This window comes from Rana temporaria, chromosome 3 (genome assembly GCF_905171775.1).
Source record: "Rana temporaria chromosome 3, aRanTem1.1, whole genome shotgun sequence".
Classification (NCBI taxonomy): Eukaryota; Metazoa; Chordata; class Amphibia; order Anura; family Ranidae; genus Rana; species Rana temporaria.
The window spans coordinates 418,388,893-418,413,591 of NC_053491.1; the positions used below are offsets into that span (position 1 = coordinate 418,388,893).

Below are 24,699 nucleotides of genomic sequence, written 5' to 3' on the forward strand. Positions count from 1 at the left end.
GCCGGAGACATTTAAGTTACACGGCCTGAAATTTCTAGGTAAGTGCTTTGTGGATCGGGCACTTAGGTAGAAATTTTAAGTCAGTGTAACTTAAATGGGAAAAGATAAGTTAGGCACGATCTTTGAGGATTTGGCCCATAGTGCTCAAAGTTAAAAAAAATAAAAATTGAGAAGGTTCTCCAACCTCTCCCATAATAAATAGTCCTTTGAGAGCTAGCGGGCAGTACACATGAAAATAATTTGGCTGTATTTGATAATTCTCATCAAAACTGAGGGCCGATTTAAGCTTATTTAATATGGCAGTATTCATTACAGTAACTTCTACCAGGAAATGTTCAGATTTTCCTTCATTTGACTATATGAACCAGAAATCCAATCCAGTACTACCACCAACTTTATTTTAAACTTTACCATGTACAAGGTTTTAATTTTCTTAATGTATAGCACTAAACAAATGCAAGTTTTAGCCTGTCTTGCTGTAATGCATGTAAAATACCGCAGAGCATGAAAACTAGAATACATGCCAAGCCATACTACAGCATATGTCAAAATGTGCCAGAAAGTCACTTCTGAAGTTATGCCAAATAGATTTTCTTTATAAACTAGGTATTATAGGAGCAAGGTCTGGCACATTATTACTAATCAATCACAATTTTGAAAGCATGCAGAGTGCTATGTTGGCAAGAGGATAGTTGTTCAGGATCTCATAAAGATGAGGTTCTTGCATTTCAGGATCGCGTTTTCAAAGCTGAAAAAAAAAAAAATAATAAATGAGATAGCAGTAAACCAAATGTTAAGAAAATAGAATATATTCAGAGTATGACAACAACAACAAAAAAAATAAAGGGGGGGGGGGGGGGGGAAGGATGATTTTACTATCTCGATAGTGAAAAGACTAGGTCTGAGATGTAGGCCCCTTACACGAGAAGGCAAAGAAAAGTAAAATCCACACATTTGTCAGGGGATAGCATCACCGCAGCCTCAAAAGGAACCACAATGGCTCAAAATGACTATGGTACAGGAACAGAAAAAAATAAGGTCAATAAAGCAGGTGGCTTATACCCACGAGTCCCTGAAAGACTTAAACCATTGTTTTTTTTACCATCTTCATATACTATGTACCTACCACAATCTATAGCACCTAGTACAGATCATGGCCACTCTATCCTTCCTCTGCAATTTGCACATGTCATTTTGGGAGTGCTCCCGACACTGGGCCTTTTATGGTCCCCAGATATGCTCACTGAATATTCGCTTTTTTTTTTGCTTTTTTTAAAGTGTATTTTGTGCGTGTACTCGAGAGAGGAGCCGGACTTGGAGGAGTTGGGAGTAGGCAGGCCTCCCCCAGAGGCAATCTTCTACCTTTCTCCATGCCCCGGGTGGCAATGGCGGGTGTGTGAGGGGGTCCTCCCACACAACCCGCCCTACCTGCTCCGCTTTGAAGCCCAACGGGGCAGAGGGACTCCCTACAAGGGAGTGAGAGGACCTAGCCCGCTCAACCAGCCCCGTTAGTCCTTCGCCTCTCTTTTTTAGAGACTGCGTGGTCAAAGTGCGTGCATGTTAACCCAATTTCGAGTGCGTGCAAGTTTTTTTGTGGGAGGGGGGTGGGCGTACTAAGCGCAGGCTTACCTCGCATAGCACACCCACCAGGAGCCGGGCTGAGACCACCAAACTCAATTCACATGCAGACGAGACCGGGATCCGAACCCCTAGCTGCAGAGGTAAATGGCTTGTCAGCGCAGTGCCAATCGCGTTGAGCCACCGCAGCTCCTATGAATATTCGCTTTTATCACACTGAATCGCCTTCTCCACCAGTCAGGTAGGTGTCCAATTGTATCGCCTGCCATTTCAGCCAATCAGGAGGAGGGGATGAGACACACGGAGGACACAGGACCCGCTGCAAAGTCCCCCGGCTTGCTGCCGTCACCCGCTGCCTGACCTGCCACCGAACCACGGCGAGTAGGAAACAGTGGCTGCGTTTGATGGGGCACAGTGAGGCTGCAATTGATGTTTTTTTGTGCCCCTCCTCCCAAAAAAATAAATATTGGAGGACCAGCCGCCACTGCTGAGAACATGGTAAAAAACGATTACAAAGTTCAAGAGATTCACAAAATTTAGGACAAGGGTCAGGGCCGTCTTTAAGGCAAGGCAAAAGGGCCAGCTGCCCTGGGCCCCATCATTGTTGTGTGGCCCAAAGCAGCTGCCTCATACTTGCCAACTAGGCGAGTTTAAATTCCCTTGCCGTGTCCTGATATCTCATTGTGAAGTGCTGCTACTACTAATGCTGCCCAGCTCTGCCCTATTGTTGTGTAGAGATGACTCACCCGCAGACCCTGTGTTCACATGTAAATAAACGTCATTCATATGTAAATAGCATCGACATTCATATGCAAATAGCTGAGGCTGGCAGCATTCATATGTATATCATGCCCCTCTAGCAACCAGTGAGAAGCATTACTGTACAGTAATCTTTAGCAACCAAACAAGAAGAAATCATGTGCTGTAACCTCAAGCAACTAATCAGTGAGCTGTAATGTGTGTTGTAACCTCTAGCAACCAGTCAGTAAGTGGTAATGATATGCTGTAACCTCTGGCAACCAATCGCAATCACTGCCTTATCTGATACAGTAAACTGATTTTAAGTCTAGCTGATATTTATTGCATGTCTCAGAGCAGGTGGAGAGCAAAGTTGCAATTGAAAATTTTCGCCCAGGGTCCAATCAAAACTAAGACGGCCCAGACAAGGGTACAAAGTGATATTCACGGTTTAATGGCCTAATTCAACAAGGATGGCGGTTACTGCAATGCCCATCACCGGTCAATCATAGACCTCTGAAGACAACCCTTAAAGATCTATAGTAATCCAGCCAAAGGATTACTTGCTTCTGATAAAATGAACCGCTTCAGAAAATGTAGTTTTATGCTCCCATGCCTGTACGTACATAATGCTATCCCAATTAGCTGTGTGAGGTCATAAGTGGCTAAGGCATAATTAATAAAATGACCAATTGTATAAACATACAAAGTGTAATAGTGTTAATATTCTTTTGATCTGTGCTCTGAGAAGTCTGGAAATTGGCGCATTTGACAAATACACACATGAAAAGTAAACATTACGTAACCGAGATCAGGGCCCAGCTGGGAAGAACAAAACAGCCCTGAAACATAAATCACCAAGTCTCATCTGGGTATGGGTCAAATAAATCAGTCTAATGAAGTCATATAAGGCCCCATCATTCATTCCGTGAATTCATTTATCTTTGGTAAACACTGAGGAAAAAGAAGGAAAAAGAAGGAAAAAAGAAAGAAGAAGAAAAAAAAAAAAGAAACAAAAAGAAAAGAAAGAAAGAAACTGCAATCCCAATGTGAAAGCATGAATGCTTTCAGAGCCCTTTCACACTGCCAGTGCCCGAAAAACGCTGGTAAAGCACCGCTTACACCCTAACGTTTTAGGGCATTTTTGCAGTGCCTCAGTGTGAAAGGGCAAGGCATTTTTACAGCGCTTGCAATTCATTTCAAATGGAGAGGGGCGTTTTTGGAGCGTTTTTTTAAGCGCACAAAAGCTGCTCCAAAGATGCTGCTTGCAGGACAATAAAGAAAGGGAGGGTTGTAAACCGTTAATTTTTTGCCATCTGTGTCCCATTGCGAAAATTTCTCTTCCGGTCCCAAGTAAGAGGAGATTGCAAAGTGAAAACTTTTTTTTTTCAGAACTAGTGCCGTCATTGGAGGATTTCTCCTCTAATACTGTTCTGGTGGCAACCCAAAATTTGGTAAACAGGACAAAGAAGGTGGGTGAATTTCCATGATGGTAACACAGACAGCAATGAAAACCTGACAGGTGTGCCAATTCCTCTCCACTCTATCGGAAAAAAAAAGGGGGGGGGGAATTGTCTTTAGGTATCCACTGAAATGCTTTACCCTTTTTATTTTTAAAATGTATCTCCCCACAATAACTGGCATGTGCATGATGTAGTAGTTGCACCTATATGTAGTTGAGCATTTGATGCCATTATAAGTAAAAAAAAATAAAGTGCAGTACTAAGTGTTACGCAGGAAATAGCATCTTCCCACTATTGCAGAACAGTGCATGTTCACTTACTTCTCATTACCTACAACCTACCAATCAATGTGACAATAGGGCACATTAATGCATTTTTTTCCTGCATTAATGCGCATTAGGGGGGGGGGGGGCAGTTGAACAAATAGGCTAGCAATTAATCAGAGGGGAAAATAAATAAATAAATACATTGCCAAAAGTATTGGGAGGCCTGTCTTTACATTAATGGCGTCTTAGTCCGTAGGGTTCAATATTGAGTTGACCCACCCTTTGCAGCTATAACAGCTTCAAACCCCCCCTCAGAGACTAAACTCCCCAAACTCTGGATGAGCCAGAGCATCTCCCCGTATGACGGGAAAGCACCCCCAAGAAGGAGGAGGTCAGTCGTCAACTCAGTTTCGGCCTATCCATGCCTGTCTCCCTCAAGATGGCAGCCTTGGCTCCTCCATGCGGAGGCACCGATGATCTGGAAATGGATAGCAGACCCACCGTCAGCACACCAGCCAAAAACAAGATGGCTACTCCTGTGGGTAAACTCTTTGGCTCCACAGAGTCACTCCAGAGCAGGACAATGGCAGATGTTCTCCATACCCCTCTGTTGAGCACTTCCCTCAGCCATACAGGCTCCCAGGCCTCCCCCTGCCTCAGGGCCATCTCCCTGACATAACCCATCTCTTGAATAGCTTTTCAGAATTGCTGGCTGCAGGACTAGCTCAGAATGCCATACAGATCACATCTATTAAGATAGACCTACAGAGCCTTGGAGCCTTTATGGATGTCATAGAACAGGCAGTGATTAATACGGCCACATGCACTAACCAGAACTCAACAACATGCATTCAAACGCTGCAAGACCAACTTGAACCTGCACTCTCTAAATTATACGATTTAGAGAACATGAACAGACAATACAATTTTCGCATTAGAGGTATCCCCAAATCAGTTACGGACATTCAGGGAATGGTTAAAATGTTAAAAGATATCATACCGGATATCCCAAGTCACAGATTTGAACTGGACAGAGCACTGCAACCCCTCGCCAGGACAGGTTTCCGAGGGACATTGTGGTTAAATCCCACTACTACGTGGTAAAAGAGGACATTAAGAGAAAATCTCGTACCCTTGACAACCGATCAATACAGGGAAATTAAATCCAAATATTTGCTGACATTTCCCCAGCCACAATCCAGAAGCAGAGATCCCTCAAACCTCTCCTGAAAATATTAGCTCAGAAATCAGTAAAATACAGATGGTGGAGCTGCGGTGGCTCAACGCGATTGGCACTGCGCTGACAAGCCATTCACCTCTGCAGCTAGAGGTTCGGATCCCGGTCTCGGCTTCATGTGAATTGAGTTTGGTGGTCTCACCCTGGCTCCCGGTGGGTGTGCTATGCAAGGTAAGCCTGTGCTTAGTACGCCCACCCCCCTCCCACAAAAACCACCACACCTACACACGCACTCTAAATTGGGTTAACACACGCACATTGACCACGCGGTCTCTAAAGAGAGGCGAAGGACTAATGGGGCTGGTTGAGCGGGCTTATCCTCTCACTCCCTTATAGGGAGTCCCTCTGCCCCGTTGGGCTTCAAAGCGGAGCAGGTAGGGCGGGCTGTGTGGGAGGACCCCCTCACACACCCGCCATTGCCACCCGGGGCATGGAGAAAGGTGGCAGATTGCCTCTGGGGGAGGCCTGCCTACTCCCAACTCCTGCAGTCCAGCTCCTCTCTCTAGTACACGCACAAAATACACTTTAAAAAAAAAAAAAAAAAATACAGATGGTCTCTTTCGTTTCCGTCTACAGTTCCAGTACAAGGACAAATTCGTATGGATTCACAAGCTTCCAAGAGGGTGAACGCGTGCGCCTTCAGCTCCAGTTTATTTCTCCGGAACTGCCACCCCAACAAACAGCACATCATCCACACTCATCCATGATGCCTCCTCCAAGCAGCCCCGACCCCGCTGTGGAACAAAACGGCAATCAAAGAGGCACCGTGACTCCATCGCTCCAAGATGAGACCCAAGTCTGCCTTTATTTACCCGGATGATCAGATCCTCTGAAAGTGTAGTTTACTCTCATAGGAGTCAGCGCGTAGAGCAGAGAATTAGGTGGGTGTAGACCCACCCTGCATATATACTTGCACTCCCCTTTTAGTATCCACGGCTGACTCCACTCCCCCACAGGTGAATTTCAGGGTTTCTTCCCATAATACCCAGGGCCTAAATTCACAGGTCAAGAGGCGCAAGGCCTTTCATAGTTACCACTCTAAGGGTATTGACATAATTCTACTCCAAGAAACCCACTTCCCAAAAAGCTACACCCCCTCCTTCCTACATTGCAATTACCCCACCTTGTATCTGGCCAATGCAGATACTAAGAAAAGAGGGGGGTAGCTGTACTTTCGAAAATGGACCCCATTTAATCACTCCTAAATCATTAGGGATAGGGAGGGCCGATACATTCTAGTCAAGGGCCACATCAGTGGTGTTCTGTACACATTTCCTATTATGCCCCGAATCAAAGCCAAGCACCCTTCCCCCCCCCCCGCCCCCCCGGATTGCTCACCTCCATATCCCCTCATTTCGAAGGTAGGGCGACGCCATCACTTTTGACCACCTCTTAGGCCTCGTACACACGACAGAGTTTCTCGGCAGAATTCACCGAGAAACTCGGTCAAAACCCGGATTCTGCCGAGAAACTCTGTCGTCTGTACAGTTTTGGCTCGATGGAGCCGCCGAGGAACTCGACGAGAAAATAGAGAACATGTTCTCTATTTTCTCATTGTCCGCGTTGTTCTATGGGAGAAGGCGGCCCGCCGAGCTCCTCGGCGGCTTCATCCCAAAACTCGACGAGGAACTCGACGTGCCAAGCACGTCGAGTTCCTCTGTCGTGTGTACGGGGCCTCAGACAAATGAGGACAAGGCATCCCTCACCTAAAAGACCAGCCAAACAAAGCCTCTGCATCGCCCGACTCTTACATTCCCTAGGCCTGATAGACACATGAAGATAATTAAATCCCTCACAAAAGATTACACACACTTCTCAGCCCGCAGTTAGCACGTATGCTAGATAGACTACATCTTTGTCCTCACCTCAGAGATTCACATGGTATCCCATTCTTCGATTCAAGCAGTACCGTGGCCAGATCACTCTATAGTCACCCTAGAAAAAAATGCAGAATCCTTAACCCCCAATGGGGCTTAGGGCAACCATATTGTTCAACCCTGTACACTGTATCATGTTAGAAAAAGAATGATCAATGATACAGCCGACATCTCCCTAGGTTCCGAATGGGGGGGGGTGCACATAAAGCGCTAATGAGGGGAAAGCTTATCCAGCTAGCCTCTCGTCTGAAGCGCGAAAGGCAGATGGAGGTAGCAAACCTAGAGAAAGATTTCAAATCTTAGTAAGACCCACAAATGCAAACTCACGCCAGACACTCTGGCTGAACTGGAATTTGCTAATATAGCCTTAAATTTGGCCCTCACCTCCAGCGCAGAAAATAAAAGATGGGTGAGTGGCTGGTTCTACCTCCAAGCTGACAAAATCGGTTTGCATTTGGCGGCTAAAATTTCCCCTAAACATAGACCCTATTCCCTCCCCAAAATTAAATCTTTGGCCGGTTTCCTGACTCAGAACCCTAAACAGATCCTAGAAACTTTCCAGTCGTTCTACTCTAACCTTTATACAGAGAAAAGCCCAAATACACCCCATAAGCTCCATACCTTCTTAGAAGATATTACCCATCCTAAACTCTCAGATCCACATCGCTCTTTATTAGACTCCCCTATCTGGGAAAATTAAGTCCATGAAGTCAGATTCTTTAATTCCCTCAGCAAATGTTCTTTTTTAGACTTTGCTGCTAAATTAGCCTATATTTCTGTGATCCCCAAACCGGGCAAAGACCCAATCAAAGTAAGCAATTATAGACTGACAGCTTTAATTAAGGACTTAAAAATAATGAAAAAAAAAATCAAACAGATTAGCATCCTTCACAGGGTCATATGTTCACAAGGACCAAGTGGGTTTTATCCCGGGGAGACAGGGTCCGGACCAGATAGGAGAGCAGTAGATATTATATCCCTTATGAATTTAGGATGGGATGGGATGGAGGACCCACTCAGGAGGGCCATCTTCCTTTCCATTGACCTTCAAAAAGGCATTCGACACTGTCACCTGGCCATACCTATACACTAGAGAGATGGGGCTTTGGCCCTAGCTTCATTAAAATCCCGGAGGCCCTCTACTCGCACCAAGACTCAAGTCAGACTCCACGGACACTACTCTGACCAGTTCCCCATTACAAAAAGGAACAAGGCAGGGTTGCCCCCTTTCCCACTTCCTGTTCGCAATTTCCATAGAAACCCTAGAAATAGTGATTAGACGCCATCAAGACATTCACAGAGTCCAATGTGGTCAATTGAACCATAAATGTGCATTTGCAGACAATGTACTTTTCATAACATCCCCTCTCTGCTCAACCCCTAATATACTATTAAACAATTTTGGTTGCGTTTCCAGTCTGCAAGTCAAAATTACTAACTCAATAGCCCTTGACGTGTAGACAGGTTAAAAAGCCACTTTCCCTTTCCTGGAGAAATACATCCATACCATTTTTGGGTATTCACCTTACCACCAACTATACAAACAATTACCCACCCATGTTCAAAAAATTAGCGGAAGACCTGGCTCAATGTTCACTGTACAAGCTGTCCTGGTTAGGTAGGGTGAATGCGATTAAGATGACCCTATTGCTGAGAATTCTTCACCTCTTCCGATACCCTATCACCAAACTACATATCAACAAGCTTCAGTAAACAATTATTTGTTTTATCTGGGGAAAAACTGGGTACCGCCTCTCTAAAACAGTCCTCTTTAGACCAAGAAAGAAAAGGAGGCTTAGGTCTACCTAACCTCTGGTTGGTCTACCAGTCAGCACAACCAAAACAAATATCTATCATATATTCTAGGGGCCCAAAACCCGACTGGGTAGGAATGGAATGACAAGCGATTCCAAATTACACCTTAGATTGCTTGTTCTGAAGTCCCCCCAGAAGCCACCCCCCAATTCTATCCTCTATATTGTCTCCCAATAGCTTTATGTGACGCACTTTACAAATTAAACTCCATTACATCAGGCACCCGTTGACTCACATCTTTCATTATCTCCCTGATGGGCTCAGCCCTAGCTGAGCCTTCGGAGAAAAAGCGACCTATGTGTTGAGCTGGAAACGTGACATTGCAATAGATTGGGACTTGGCTCATGGCACTCTTTGCCTGTTCATTTAAAGGGATCCCCAACAATTCCTTGATAGAAGCCAACCTCAAGGTAATGTCCCGCTGGTACCTGGTTCCCACTCGCCTAGCTAAATATTATCCTCAGTCCTCCCTCCTCTGCTTCAGATTCTGTGGTCATTTCATGCACACTCCTTCACACCTTGGGGTAATGCCCTAGAATCAGGGGGTTCTGGAACAAATTTTTCAACCTCATCCTCAAGACCACTGGGATAGCGGTTAACCAAACTGACAATCACACGTGCTTGGAAATCGCCATCAGTCTCATACCGTCTAACCAAAGATAAAATCTCTTGGATAATGTCCCTGGAAAAAAAATCTCCAATACTATCTTAGACACTTTGGAGAGATTCAAAAGTATCTGGGATCCCTGGGCCCAACATATCAGAGCGTCTCTTTAACTTTGGAGTCATGGCTTCCTGTCACAGGCCCATCCTGTGTCACATCTAGACCCTGCTTCTAGCTCTCTGTGAAGTCTTCTCCCTTTCCTCTTACCTCTCCTATACATCTACCCTCCCTTATGATTTGTCTTTTCTCTTCTTTCCTTCAATCCCCTGTCTCTTCTTGCATTCAGTATACCCATAAGCCTCTTCAGGTAAAAAGCTCTTATTTTTGGATACATTTTTTTTTTTTTGGACCGATAAACGTAACCTTGATGACCTAAAGAATTAACCTCTCATTCTCTCCCTTATATATTACACACCAGTTGAGTTTCTACTGTTTAATCATATTTAGTCCAAGGTTATAAAATCATTAAAGTTTCACTAGAATGACTGCTCACATTCACAATAATACTCTGAATTATTTGTATGCAACGGGTCGAACTTCCTGGTCACCTCTGGCACAGTTTGATCCCACATGGGGTGTAGGGAGTGGCTGGAATAGGAGCGGATCAGGATGTTATCCTACACTTGTTGATCCTCCTTTTAATCAACCATGCCTCGGACTATGTTGTATGGTCATTTAGGTACAAATGAAAAACTTGTACCTAAAAACAAAACAAACACCCTACACCATTTAGAGGGTTAGCCTTGCAGTTTTCCAAGTGCCAATACCCTAGCTATATTAACAAACTATAGGAACTCTGCCATAAACTGGTGTATCCCTAGTCTCAGGTTTAGTGCTGTAGGCTGTAGTCAGGATGAGCTCAGATGGTTAGTTCTTTTGTTGGGTTTTCCCCCCAAGCCTAGGGTAAATTTTTCATGTCGGAGGTGTTGCAGTGTTGGAGGTTAGTGCCTCATAGGTCCACCACCCTTAGAAGGGCCTTTGTTAGAAGAAAGACCTGGGTCAGAGTTTTTTCTACCCTGCTGGAGCATCTGGGAAAGTAGCTTGCTAAATAGTGCTACTTACAAAAAGATATGCGTCGTTTGATTTTGCTTATCAGTCTGAAGGGTATGGTTTGCCGATCTTGATGTAAAAGGTCTATATTGACCAATGCAAGACACCTGGAGATGCATTTTTTTTGGGAGCATTCTGTGCCCCAACCCTCTTTCCCTCGAGTTTAATTTTCTAGGGTCCTTTATGTACCCGTGGTAAGGAAGTGCTGCATAGCTCTTCTGGGGTCACAATAGCCAGACAAGGTACATTGGGAAGCAAACAAGATCGCTATAATTTTTTTTATATACATTTTACCTTGGGTCTTCTTCCGGTGCTAAATTGTCCAACTGGTCGTCCACTAAAACACAAACAAGCAAAAACTCACTTTTAAAGCAATGTCAAAAAATAAAAGCATTTTTTTTTACCTGCAAAAAGTGCATTATTATTATTATGAGCCAAAAAAAAAAAAGGAAGGAGCACTGCACCAGCGATGAGGAGATTGCTATTGCTATGCAGGTCTCCTGCACACAGTCAGTGTATCAGCTTACCAGTACAGGTAAGCTGATACTCGGCCTATAGGCTCCTGAGATGTGAATTCCGGTTCTGGAGAAAGAGGTGGGGGGAGGGGACAAAGAAAAATGGAGAGAAAGAAGAAGGGATAGAACGAACAAGAAAGATGGATAGGGAGAGAGAGAAAAGAGGAAGAAAGGAGAACAGAGAGCAAACAAGAGGGTAAAAAAATATTTGACATTTTTTATTGGGGGGAGGGGTGACACCATATTTTACAGCACCAGGTGACACCAACCCTAGTGACGCCACTGTGCGTGTGTCGGAATTGCATACAGACGATCGCAATTTATGACAAGAACTTTTTTGTTGTTGGAAAATTTGAGAACCAGCTCTCAAATTTTTGTTGGACGGAAATTCTGACAGCAAATGTCGGATGGAGCCTACACACTGTCGGAATTTCCGACAAAAAGCTCACATCGAACATTTGTTGTCGGAATTTTCGATCGTGTGTACGCAGCATTAGAATACTTTGATATCTACAAAACAGAGGCTTTCAAGGACATCTTTACATTTCATTAGAAACCCCTGCAAATAGAGAATGCATAGGCAGAAGTTCACACCTTTGTAAATAACCCTAATATTTGCAGTAGTTAAAGTCATGAAAGTCCATAAGTCACACTGACCTAATATATCCTGTCCTGATATGTACACCGGTCCACTTCCAGACATTAGAATGAATGTAACAGGAGGAGTGATTTCTATATCATGTACATTAACCTGCAAATACAGCAAAAATTATTATATTTTTTACAACAGTTCCTTACAAACACATACTTTATCACTTCTGATGGTGTGAGTATCTGCAAGTGCCTTGAAATGCAGAGGTACCTCATCCAAAAGATCTAGTGGCATTTGGGCATGCCAGATAATGACATCCACCACTTACAAACAAAATACCCTGTGTAAAGCCTGGTACACACCATCAGATTTTCCAACGGGAATTGTGTGTTGATAGCCGGTCGTCGGAAAAACCAACCTTTTGTACTCTTCATCGGACAAATGTTGTCGGATTTTACGTGAAGAAATGTTGCATGGCAGGCTTTAAAAATGTCCGTGGACAACGGTCTGTTGTTGGATTTTACGATCGTGTGTACACAAGTCCAAAGTACAAACACGCATGCTCGGAAGCAATGCTCTCCAAACACAACATTAGCAGAAGGTGCCCAAAGGGTGGTGCTAAAGAGCTGAAAAACCATGTACACATTTCTGGCAAATGCCCTTCAGACAAAAGTCTGAGGCTTTGTCCGTGGAAAATGCGATCGTGTGTACGAGGCTTTATTCCTATATGTCTTCAGCATGCCATCCACCAATAACCTCCACCTTGTAGTAATTTAACTACTCTTTCATTACTTTATACATACCTGACATATACCCATCACATCTTCAAGCTTCCCACCCCACTACAAAATAAAAAAATACATTATGCCTCTACATTTAATATCACACATTATAATCATGTGTCCAAAAAGCAACATTTTTCGCTTCAATAGGTCTACTATGTTCCTCCACACCCCAAAATACTCCCAGGTCATTATCTTCTAATCACCTGATGCATACCCATTACCCCTGCATCAAGCCTTCACATCTCTTTACCCCAACACAGCTAACACTTTTGCATTCCATTTACCCCCCTCTACACATTATGATACTAGAGATTTTTTTTTTTTTTTTTGGACAATAAGACCCCCTAATGTTTGTCCCTTCCCAACATGTGTACAATGACACTACACCTCATTTTCTGCAACCAATATAGATTTTTCTCCAGTAAACCCACCAGTAACCCCTTATACAACATGTCCACATAACCTCATCCTTCTACCTGACAGTCCATGTCACTACTAGTGGACATGGGAGTTACCATTCCTACTCATACACCAACCTTTAAATTGTAATCAAATATCTTAAAAAAAAAAAAAAAAACCCACACAACACACCATTGTGATCTGTATAATGAAAACAGGCTGTAGATTCCACCAGGAGCAATGGCCTAGTATCAACTCCTTTCTACACGGCCATTTGTTACATTCCCATCTCTTCTCTTAAATTCTTTACCATTGGTTTCTGTATTACATTCAGATCTCTAATTAACGTTCATAGAGTTACCATTGGCTGCAGTGAAGGCTGTAGAGAAGCAATGACAATTTGTTTTCCTTGGGTTTGTTCGCCCTCCACTGCAATAACATGCATTTCCTCCTTCGTTGTACCCCCAAGGCAAATCTACTGAATACATAAAATATAACAACATGTCCTCTTGCCTTATTCTATGCTGTATAGCTACTTTTGGGTGCGAGTGGCATTACATGGTGCTAAGAGACTGGTGCTGGAGCCAATAAAGGTCTTATCCGACATGTTAATATGCCCAGATTGAGTACCATTTTAAAAGAGGATATTGGTCATCATGGAGATCTGCACATGCGTTTCTGCATGTGCATTCAACCCCCCCTCTCCATCTCAGTTCATGACTATAGTATAACAGATGTCCCAAATTAAACCAACCAAAATTACCTTTAAACCACCCAACCTTCTTTCCATTAATTGGAGACCACACCATTCTTGTTGGGAAAAAAATAGGCCGTAGCAGCCTGCTTTTATTAAAGGTAAATAATTATTTAACATTTTCTTAAAATAAACAACCTGTCACACTAACTAAACTGCTGTTGGTCTCCGCAGGCAAAAGGCCTCTAAATATAACCACTCTGTATATATATATATATATATATATATTATATATACACACACACACACACACACATACATATATACACACACACACCTCTATATACATATAAATAACTTCTCTATAGCACTGCGGTCTCTCGTGCCCTTCTGACTGGCCTCAAGCTGATGCTGGCTCAAAGACCCTCCCGACCGCAGTGCTCCATATTCATTCCCCCAGTTAACCTCCGTTAGCTGGGCCCATCATATCCACTGTCACCGACAGGTCTAAAACACATCTTTAAACCGGCTCTTCCTTCACCCGCAGAGACCAAAACCACGCTGCCACGACAACTGTTTTCACCTATGGATGACAAAAGCACACACAACGCCACAAGACAAACATACCTTGGCAAAACATAAACGAAAAGAAAAAAAGAAATTAGGGGAGGGTGGGTGGGAACTTTTCTCCGCGCTGTGCTTGCCGGGTGGGGCAGGGACTACCTTTTATCAACTCCTCTCTCCGCCCCCCCCCCTGCCCCTGGAGAGCCAATCATTAATTTTCTTGTTCCCCTGTTCCCTTAGTCATGTGGGCCCTGCACAGATTCCCTGTGGTCCTAGCTCCGGGCTGTCTGGACATTCCAATGCATTTTGCCACATTCCAGAAGCATCACAGGGGGAAAAAAAAAAATGCATGTTTTACTCTTGCGGTCTACACTGGAACGCAATGCACTGGTGTGAAATACATGGAAAACACTGCAAGCATTGTTGATGCAAATTAAAAATGCACTGGAATGCATGTGGTGTGAACCAGCCCCAAATGAAAAAAAAAAAACAAAAAAAAACATGGCTGATCTTTGTGTACCTTAACCACTTGCATCAATTCCTGGGACCGAGTGGAAATTTTGGAGACTATTATAGAAATCAACTTTGGACTTCTGCATTATTTAGATATGGAAACACATGTGTCTGTTGGACTGTCACTGGGGGAAGGAGAGCAAAGCTGTCAACGATGACATTTCAGTACTTTGACAGTTTAAAGCCTGCCTCCCCCTTTCTGCCTCTAGAGCACAGGTCTCAAACATAAGGCCCGCGGGCCGAATCCGGCCCTCCAGGCCATTTCGTGTGGCCCTTGCACCTCTTCTGCAGCTACAGGAGAGCTCCAGCCCTCTGGTCCTACTCCAGACCCTTACTTTCTGCTTTCAAGCAATGCATCCAGCTTCTTCCCAGCAGCATAAGGTAAGGGGGGTGCACTGTGATGTAAGGGAGAGTGGAGGACTCAACTTCTGATGGTGAAACTATAGAGGAACCATGTTCCTCCCGACTTCCTCCACAACTTTAGTGCTGCTGAGGATAGCACCACCTGCAGTGAAGAAAGTAGACTGTACCTGCCTACATGCAGCCTGGGTGGCAACCATGCTCCCTCAATAAATGCAGCTGGAGAGCTAGCATAGCCATTTAGGGGCAGGAATAATTGGTGGGAGTAAAGAAAATAAAAAATAAAAAGCCAGCCATCACACATGAAGACCAATGAACTACAATATATTACATTTAGATATACTTGAAATAATTTTGTGGTTTCTCGGCTTAGATGTACCAACGGTGTAATAAATAGTACATATGAGTTCTTACTAGCCTTTAGTTGACCCAAAGCACCCATACATGCAAGGTTACAGCCCACTATAATGTGTCTATTCTTTTAGAACACACAATACCTATAAAATGTAATTATAGCACTCACTCAAATGTCACCATTTTGAGGCCCTCTTGGTATATAGAAATTTTGGGAAGGACCAGGGCTCAAGTCCTGCGGGAACCCGTGGGAACGGAGTTCCTGCACTTTTTTCACAGCAGGAACTCAGTTCCCTTTGCAGGACTAGAGTAGCCGAGCCAATCCTTCACTAAGCGGCGATGTCCAGCTCGAGTCACTGTCAGGGGCAGGCGAACCTTAGTAATCCTTTGTTACTGGCCGCTTCCTGTATATGGATTCATCGGGTAGTGTGCGGGTATTCCGTCACTTCCTCGATCCCGCAATGTCTCCTGGGATTGTTGCCAAGAGACATTGCGGAGGTCTGCCGCGAGTTATCGCGGGATTTAGAAAGAATTAGAAAAAAAACATGCGGTTTAGTAATTATGCATATGAGCGTATCATTTTTTGTTGGTGGGGGGAGTGGATTTTGGGTGGGAGTTCCCACACTTTTTTCCCCAGGACTTGACCCCTGGGAAGGACCCTTGTTTGCAATAAACAAACTTAATACAATTTAAAAGGGTTAGAACAAGATCAGATTACCGTCCACAGGCTTAGTAAGTGTATCATGTTGTCTTCTTCAGACTCAAACTTGCATGTCTTTCTTGATGCACTCAGTTCACCGCCTGAAAATTTAGATCTAGTCAGTTACATGTTATACGTGTCCTATTTTTTGACAGGACAAACTTCAAAATTACAGTTAAAAAGTTGAAATTATTTGCTGTTGAACAGTTTGGAAGCAGGTCACGATATAATAAAATAGAGCTCATATAGAATGTTGGGCATTCTTTAAAAAAATAGTAGAAACACAAGCAGCGTCATCTTTCGCATGGAAATAAAAAAAAAAAGGCACATCTATATATATAAAACTCAACGTGTGTGTGTATGTATGTATGTATGTTTCAGCATCACGTCCAAACGGCTAAAGAGATTAACATGAAACTTGGCACACATGTTACTTATATGTCAGCAACAAACATAGGATAGGTGGTTTAACCCTTACCCACCCCCATTTGCCATGGTCGGGGTTTTTCTTTAAAGTCCCATTCAACTCTATGGGAAATACATGTTACTTCATAACTTCCAAACGGCTGTACATATTTCGATAACACTTGGTCACATGTTACTTATATGTCCACTTAAACTATAGGATAGTTAATTTATCCCATTAACTACCCCCATTTGTGAGGGTCGGGGTTTTTGTTTAAAGTCCCATGCAAATCAATGGGAAATGTATGTTCCCACATAACTTCTGTACGCCTGGAGATATTTCAATAATACCTGGTACACATATTACTTATATGCCAAATAAAAATATATGACAGTTAAATTAACCCTTACCTACACCCTTATATAAAAGATGGGTATATTTATATTACTATGATTTTCCTCCCCAAAAGGTTAAGATAGGAAGACCGGGCAACGCCGGGTATTCAGCTAGTATATAAAAAAAAAAAAAAAAAATACAAAGTATGAACAGATGTCTCCCATGTTACTCTCTGGCAGAAATGTTTCTCATCTGTTGCTAGCCCAATATATTCTGCAGTAATGCAAGATCCCTGGTATTCCAGGTATGACTTGTAGCGACACTCTAACCTCTGTGACCAAGCCCTGGTAAACGGGCGAAACATGTCAGAGGGCGTGGCTGGAGCAGCAGGGGCTGAGGCCATACTCCTTTACATTCATGCACTGGGTATACAAGCAGTGTTCCCTCCTTTCTCCGATAATGCTAGAGCCCTAGCTTAATTATCCATCGCCATTAGTCTTCTGACTCCAAGCTACAGGCGAGAGGGAGGGCAGTCTAGATTCATATGGGCGAGAGGGAAGGCAGTCCAGAGATTAAATATTCCCCAATATAGTGGGTCATTGTATGCAAAACTATCTTAACTGGTAGCAGTAAACCATGCATGAGAAAAGGACACCCAGAAGTGTCCAAGCAGGTTTGTCCTACACATTTATCAATCAAGGTGGCAACACAGATTGTTCTATGCTATTGACTTGCTGTACAAAGCTAACAAAACATCTGCTACTCAAAGCCACCAATTAGAATGTCAGTACCTAATAGGGTGTCCCCTAATGGGTTCCCTAAAACAAGCAGGCAGATCTATACCCTTTAGTGTTCTGTCAGCAGCCAGCCTGCAGAGGCATTGGTCTCTCAACCCAAGATGCAAACACTGCTCTTCTAGAGCATGCTATAATCTCCAGGACACCAGCCAAAACCTATGCCAGATGAGTGCCATGTAAAACCAACGGGTGATGGATGTTTTTAATGTATCTCTAGCTTTGGTAGGGCTGAACAAAATGAAATGTTTGTACTCTGATACATTGAGAATACTACGAGACTTCTACATATAGGCAAGAAGGCAAATTCTTCTTCTTTAGGGTTTATGACATTCTAGCAGAACAATGGCAAGACTTCATTTGGGTTCTATGGACTACATGAGTAATACAAGAGGCATCCCTTCTGAGGAGGACCTTATCCTGTATTCCCATGTGCATTGACCTCACAGATGTAAAGGGTGGGCCAACTAAATATTCAACCCTACGGACCAAGACACCATTAAAGTTCATGTGCGTGTAAAGCCATGTGTCCCAATACTTTTGACAATATAGTATATATACAGATTTGTGTAACTCAGGACACGTTCTAGTTGGTTGCATGTTCCTGGTCAGGGACTTAGAAGTGTTGATGTCAAAAACTTTGCCATGAGTGCCAAGCAACTAGTCTTTTCGGAAGGTCACAGACTTCTCATTTTTCTTAGCACTGGGTTCCTTTAAATTTTCTTTGTGTAGCTGTAGCAGAGACTTGGGAGATTTAGGTCTAATTTAATACAGACTGTTCTAGGTAGCTGTGTTCCAGAAGTTTAAGGACTGTAGGGAAATAGAGACCTTATCAGAATCAGATGGATTTGTGGGTTTTGCATCCCTGTAAATGAGTCAAAAATCACTTGATGGCTTGTGGATGCAAAATTAGAGTCCAAGAAGATTGCCTAATATTAACCGTCCCAGATGCTATGTGAAAGATTTTAATTGAAACAACACTTGAAATGATTACCGAATGCTGAGACAGATGGAAAGATTGGGATGTACAGAAGAATTTTATCCAGACATCAAAGACCAGTGCTACAACTAATTTGCTAGGTAAGCTAAGAGTATTGGTCACACACATTACAGTCTGGTTGTATGGTCTATGAACAGCTATGCAGTGTCAGGGTCTAGCAGAATGCATATAAATTAGTTGGATTGTTTAGTAAGCTATTCTACTATACAGTAGCTGGTAAACCTAAAGTAGATTTCAACAATTGCAATACATGGACAGTTTTACTTTACATTTGTGTGATTGATCTGTGCTGAATTCTACGGATTTTAATATACTCTCTGAAATAAAAATATATTCTAGTAAGCAATATCAAAAATATCCATATCTGAGGTCTAGAGGGCTACTGAAAATCACTATGGTAGTCTGCGCTACATAAAGTGATAGTTGAGATCTCCCGTGTCCTGCTCCAGCAGCTTCCCCTCTGCACAGTGGGGCACTCACTCGGTACTGCCGCCATTCAGAGAACACTTGATTAAATAAGGTGGCGAAGAGGGGCACATGATGTCACATCATCCAATCAAAGAACACCTTGGGGCTGATTTACTAAAGCTGGAGAGTGCAAAATCTGGTACAGCTGTGCGTGGTAACCAATCAGCTTCTAACTTCAGCTTGTTCAGTTAGGCTAGGTTCACACTGGTACGACAAACACTTCGACATTGGGAGCTCATGTCGCATGACGTGCGAAAAAGCAATGTTTCCCTTTGGGGGCCGTCTTAAACTAGTCCGCTTTGAAAATGCTTCCTGCACTACTTTGGTCCGACTTGATTCTACTTCAGCCCATTGAATATCATTGAAGTCGGATCGCCGTCTTGCCTGATCCGACTTTGGCATGCCACTTGTGCTTTGATGATCTTAAGGGGGAACTCCACAACAGATTTTTTATACGCCATGGGTTCCCCCTCTAAGAGCATACCAGGCCCCCTCAGTGTGGCAAAGATTTTAGGGGAACCCCCTACGCTGAAAAAAACAGCGTGGGGGGTCCCCCCAAAGTCCATACCAGACCCTTATCCAAGCATGCAGACCGGGTGGCCAGGAAAGGGGGTGGGGGACGGCCGAGCGACCCCCCTCCTGAACCGTACCAGGCCGCATGCCCAAGGGGGGTGCCCTTGTCCATGTTGATAAGGGCCTGTTCCTGACATCCCTGGCCGTTGATTTCGGGGTCTGCGGGCGGGGGGGGGGGCTGTTATCGGAATCTGGGAGCCCCTTTAATAAGGGGAACCCTAGATTACGGCCCCACACCCTATGTGGATGAGTATGGGGTACATTGTACCCCTACCCATTCACCTGGGGGAAAAAATGGTCAAAAATAAAACAAACACACTACACAGGTTTTAAAAAGAATTTATTAGGCAGCACCAGGTGTCACTTCGGGTTCCTTCTCTGGCTCTTCTTCCCTCTCCGGCTCTTCTCTGCTCTGCTCTCTGGTTCTTCTCCCTCTGTCCAGTGTCTTCTGCCAGGTCTCCTCCGCCATCTTCTGCTCTTTTGTCCGCTCTTCTCTGTTGTCTTCTTCCGATGTTGACGCAACGCTCTCTCCCGCTTTAATGTCCGGTGTGGCACTACTTATATTGGCATGGGGCGGAGTCACCAAGGCCTGCCCCTTATGATGTCACCACCCATCATGCCATCACGCCATAAGGGGTCGGACCTCTGGATGACGTCACACGGTGACCCTGCCCTATACAAGTAGTGGCGCACCAGGCATTAGCGCGGGAGACAGCGTCGTGTCAACATTGGAAGAAGAGAAGAAGAACAGAGAAGACTGAGCAAGAGCAAGCAAAAAAGAGCAGAGGCGACCCGGCAGAAGACAGAGGGAGAAGGACCGGAGAAGAGCCGGAGAGGGGATAAGTTGAAAGAGACCTCTGGAGCTGCTTTATAATAATAAATGAATAAAAACCACACACACACACACACACACACATAAAACGCACTACGTGTCTTTGACACTTTTTTCCAGGTGAATGAGTAGGGGTACCCCATACTCATAGGGGGGGGGGCGGGATCCCCCTGCCCCAAAGCACCCCCCCCATGTTGAGGGCATGCCGCCATGTGGCCTGGTATGGTTAAGAGCCGTGGGCGGAAGTGAAGTTTTGACGTTGCTTCCACCCTGCAGTGATATGGAGACGGATGGGGGCCATCCTCCCCTCCCTCATCTCCCTAAACAGCAAGGGGACAGATGCTATTGCCTCCACCCCGGTAATCGGCAGAGTGATCTTGCTGCAAATGCGCCACAGAGACCGCCCACTGAAGAAGAGGAGGAAACCAGGGTTATGGTAGCTAGCTGCTACCATAACAACGATATTCGTCTTCAAACAGCCCAAAGTATTCTTACGGCAGGCGGTCCGTAAGTGTTCGCTCTTTTTTGTTTATAGCGCAAAAATATAAAAACCGCAGAGGTGATCAAATACCACCAAAAGAAAGCTCCATTTGTGGGAAAAAAAAAAAAAAAAGGATGCAAATTTTGTTTGGGTACAGCATTGCATGACTGCGCAATTTTCAGTTAATGCGACGCAGTGCCAAATTGTAAAAAGAGCTCTAGTAAGGAAGTGGTAAAATTTTTAGGGGCTGAAGTGGTTAACACGGGTTCCTTTGGAACACGTTAACGAATGCATTTTTGTACCTTTGCGTTATTGGAAAGTGTCAGGGACATTTTTAAACCCAAAAAAGGGGTTTTGCGTTTTTGGTTCAATAGACTTCAACAGAGAAGCTGCAGAAAAAAAATGTAGTGTGTTTTTACCACAATTTGCATTTTTTATTCTTAAATCTGCCCAACAATATAAAAAAATAAAATAAAATTGCAGTCAAAAATAAAAATGCGTAAAACACAGCAGAAACACTCAAAAGCAACATGCATAGATGGGACTCGAGCCTTACTCCAAGCCAACCAATGAAAGTTTCCTGGCGTTCTGCATTAAACAAGTTGATAGGCTTTTATTAGCTTAGGCATTCAGTGAAGCCAGCTAGCAGCTTGTTAACCAAACTTAGAACTGTAGGATACTTTAAAACAATAGTAAAGTTAAAAAAAAAAAAAACACACACACACACACACACACACACCACACACCCTCTGCAAGTTACTGGCATAATGTGCTAGTATTCACCAGAGCTGTGGGCCCAGGTTCATACTGTGCCTGAAATCCCCCCCCAAAAAAAAAGTACAGAAACAACTTTTTGAAATTGGTGCAGCGCCGCAGATGCGGCGTCGCATTGATTAGGACGGTGCCATTGCCGCAGATTTGACATGTCAAATCGTACCAATGTGAATCAGGGCTAAAAGGGATACCTCCAGCAGCAGGCCATCACTGCTAACAAGGCTTTCCTCCTCACCTGGTCTTCCTTTTTTACATTCTCCAGCCATTTAAATGGCCGAGCCGTAATGCTGTCACTCCCACACAACAGCTCTCAGAATTGACAGCACATTCAGTGTGCCCTTCATGCAGTGCACCGGTGATGTAAGCATCTGCATAACTTGTGAATATATGCTAAACAATGCACATTTAGGAGATTTTCATTGTACCTACAGGTAAGCCATACCTCCCAACTTTCTGAGATGGGATTGAGGGTGTTATACCTGAAGAGTTCCACATGTACTGGCACTTTAAGGCTGGCTCCACCCAGCAGTGATGACAAGGGTCAAGGGGCATAGTAGCCATCTTAGAGAGAGCACATGTAGAAAGCAGAGATATGTATTGTCCTGAGATGCATGTTGCAGTGTACGGCCTGTACTGAATAAACATCCATTGTTCCAGCCCAGAGTCTTGTGTCTCTCACAACACAGAGGGTATAACAAAAAGTATGCAGGCATAGGACACGCCCCCTTAAAGGAGAATTGTACAAAAGAACTTGATTGGTTATACCCACAAGTGCTTTTTTTTTTACCACGACTATGCCCGTTATATTGGCTTGTGAAATTTACAAATGTAGCGATTTAGAAATTGGATGAAATGTTTAGCTCTGGAAAACACTTTTTGAAAGATAAATGGTGGATTTTATCTACAACTATATAGAGCAGACCAGAATGAGGGACAAATGAGGAGCTATGAGGGACAGAGGGACATTGCTCGAAATCAGGTACAGTTGGGAGCTATGAGTAAGCTTTATTATAACCTTACCTGTAGGTACGAAAATAATTTGTTCCGCATTGACTTCAGTGGCATGCAATACTGCATGTGGCCAAAGGTAGGGGGGGTGCCGCAGAGCCTTGGTAACACCAGGAAAGGCCAGAGGACAGCTCGGCTGAATGCGGAAAACCTCAGAAACAGAGTATTTCCAAGGTTTTCCGAGTATTTCTGAACAGCTCAGCTCGGCTCCGGCACCCCCCCACCTCAGGCCAAACGCAGTACTGCACACCGCTTTGGCTTGAATCCTACTAGGTTTTACTCGCAATCCGAGGTTCCACTGTATTGGAAAGGATAGCTTACAAAAAGTAACATCCAAAAAACACTAACAATTCCAACAAAAATTGTTAGTATGGTCAAATAATGATGGACAAAAAAAAAAAATTGTCTCTTGTAAGAGAAAATTTTATTACAAACATGTATATTAAAATAATTTGAAACTGTCTTTTAAATTTTTATACCAAGTTTAACATGTTTGATATTAAAAAATAAAAACAAACAAACATTCTCTTTTATACAAATGTGTTTGTCTTTTGTTGGTGACTTTTTAAAGTCCAACATTATTTGATCATACAGATTTATGTTTGCATTTCAGGTATATAACCATAATGTGTATTTTCATGAAAGTGCATTCAAGATGCAACAAGCAGGATAGATAGATATATATATATATATATATATATATATATATATATATTTTCCAAAGACATGCTGGCAGGTTAATTGGCTTCTGCCTAAAATTGTCCCTAGTATATAAATGTGAGTTAGGGACCTTAGATTGTAAGCTCCTTGAGGGTAGGGACTGATGTGAATGTACATTGTATATGTAAAGCGCTGCGTAAATTGACAGCGCTATATAAGTACCTAAATAATAATAAAAACATTTTTTTTATACACATATATATATATATATATATATATATTAAAAAAAAAATATATATATATATAAACGCATTACATTCAAGATTCACAGGTGCCAATGGGGCCTAAATTACCTTGCCGTTTAAAATATAGGTATCAAATTTAATCCATATAGGCAATCATTTGTTCTGGCAGGTCTCCCAAGTGATTTCCTTGATAAATACCCCCCACCCCCATGAAGTTGTAACATGCAGATAAATAAAATAACTTACCCCATATTTTACATCCTTGTCTGGCAGTGTCTGAGTGGATACTGGATAGGCTGGAAGACTGGTCACTAGACATTCTAATTTACAACTATAAAGATCTCGTTAATTAAACATTAATCTGCATGCATACAAGTCTGCTCATTGTCAATAAAGTTTGTTTCTTCAGTACTTTTAAAGACACCCACATAAGATATCTCAGGGCTGACAATCACAGACTCCCTGGGTCACCTGACCTACCCTCACCTGCTAATGCTGATTGATGTTCATTAGGCAAACAGACAAGACTGTTGTGTTATGTGGTGGACTTTGGTCACGTAGGCATTGCCTACCTTCATAATATTTATTTACGTTCCATGGAGCCATAGGCGTGCGCAGCCAATTACATTAGGGTGTGCACCCCAAAGCTCAAACAATCATCCTTATGTTTGTATATATATATATATATATATATATATATATATATATATATATATATATATATACAATTGCATGGCTCCCAACTGTCCCTGATTTAGAGAAATGTCCCTCTGTCCCTCTTTCCTCCTCACCTGTCCTTCATTATATAAAATGCACTTTTTATCTATTAAATATGAGGCATTTATTTTTATCTTATATATTACGGTTCCAACGTTCTACTATTCCTGAGCTTTTCCAGGGATAAACCTTTCATCTGATTTCTAAATTGCTGCATATGTAAATTCCAGAAGCCAATATA

At 43.2% G+C, this 24,699-nt stretch overlaps 1 protein-coding gene across 2 annotated transcripts; it reads right to left on the reverse strand.

Annotated features, from left to right (window-relative positions):
- Positions 1-376: 376 nt before the first annotated feature.
- On the reverse strand, positions 377-24,215 carry LOC120933116 (nucleoplasmin-like). Of its 2 annotated transcripts, XM_040346120.1 has the most exons (7): positions 23,988-24,215; positions 16,183-16,265; positions 13,341-13,454; positions 12,599-12,637; positions 11,861-11,954; positions 10,983-11,025; positions 377-748 (listed from the first exon to the last, which is right to left on the reverse strand). In XM_040346120.1, exons 1-7 carry the CDS (start codon positions 24,058-24,060, stop codon positions 697-699), a joined length of 498 nt encoding a protein of 165 aa, XP_040202054.1. In that variant the 5' UTR covers positions 24,061-24,215; the 3' UTR covers positions 377-696. The 2 variants fall into 2 exon arrangements, with proteins under 2 accessions (XP_040202054.1, XP_040202055.1); XM_040346121.1 differs by lacking the exon at positions 12,599-12,637 and having other exon boundaries at positions 23,988-24,208.
- Between the last annotated feature and the right edge of the window lie 484 nt (positions 24,216-24,699).

Coding starts and splice junctions, on each gene's coding strand:
- LOC120933116 (XM_040346120.1), bottom strand. CDS start 24,060: ATGTCTAGTGACCAGTCTTCCAGCCTATCCAGTATCCACTCAGACACT. Junction 13,455..16,182: donor ACTTACTAAGCCTGTGGACG/GTAATCTGATCT, acceptor TGTATTCAGTAG/ATTTGCCTTGGGGGTACAAC. Junction 749..10,982: donor GCACCGGAAGAAGACCCAAG/GTAAAATGTATA, acceptor TTTTTTTTTCAG/CTTTGAAAACGCGATCCTGA.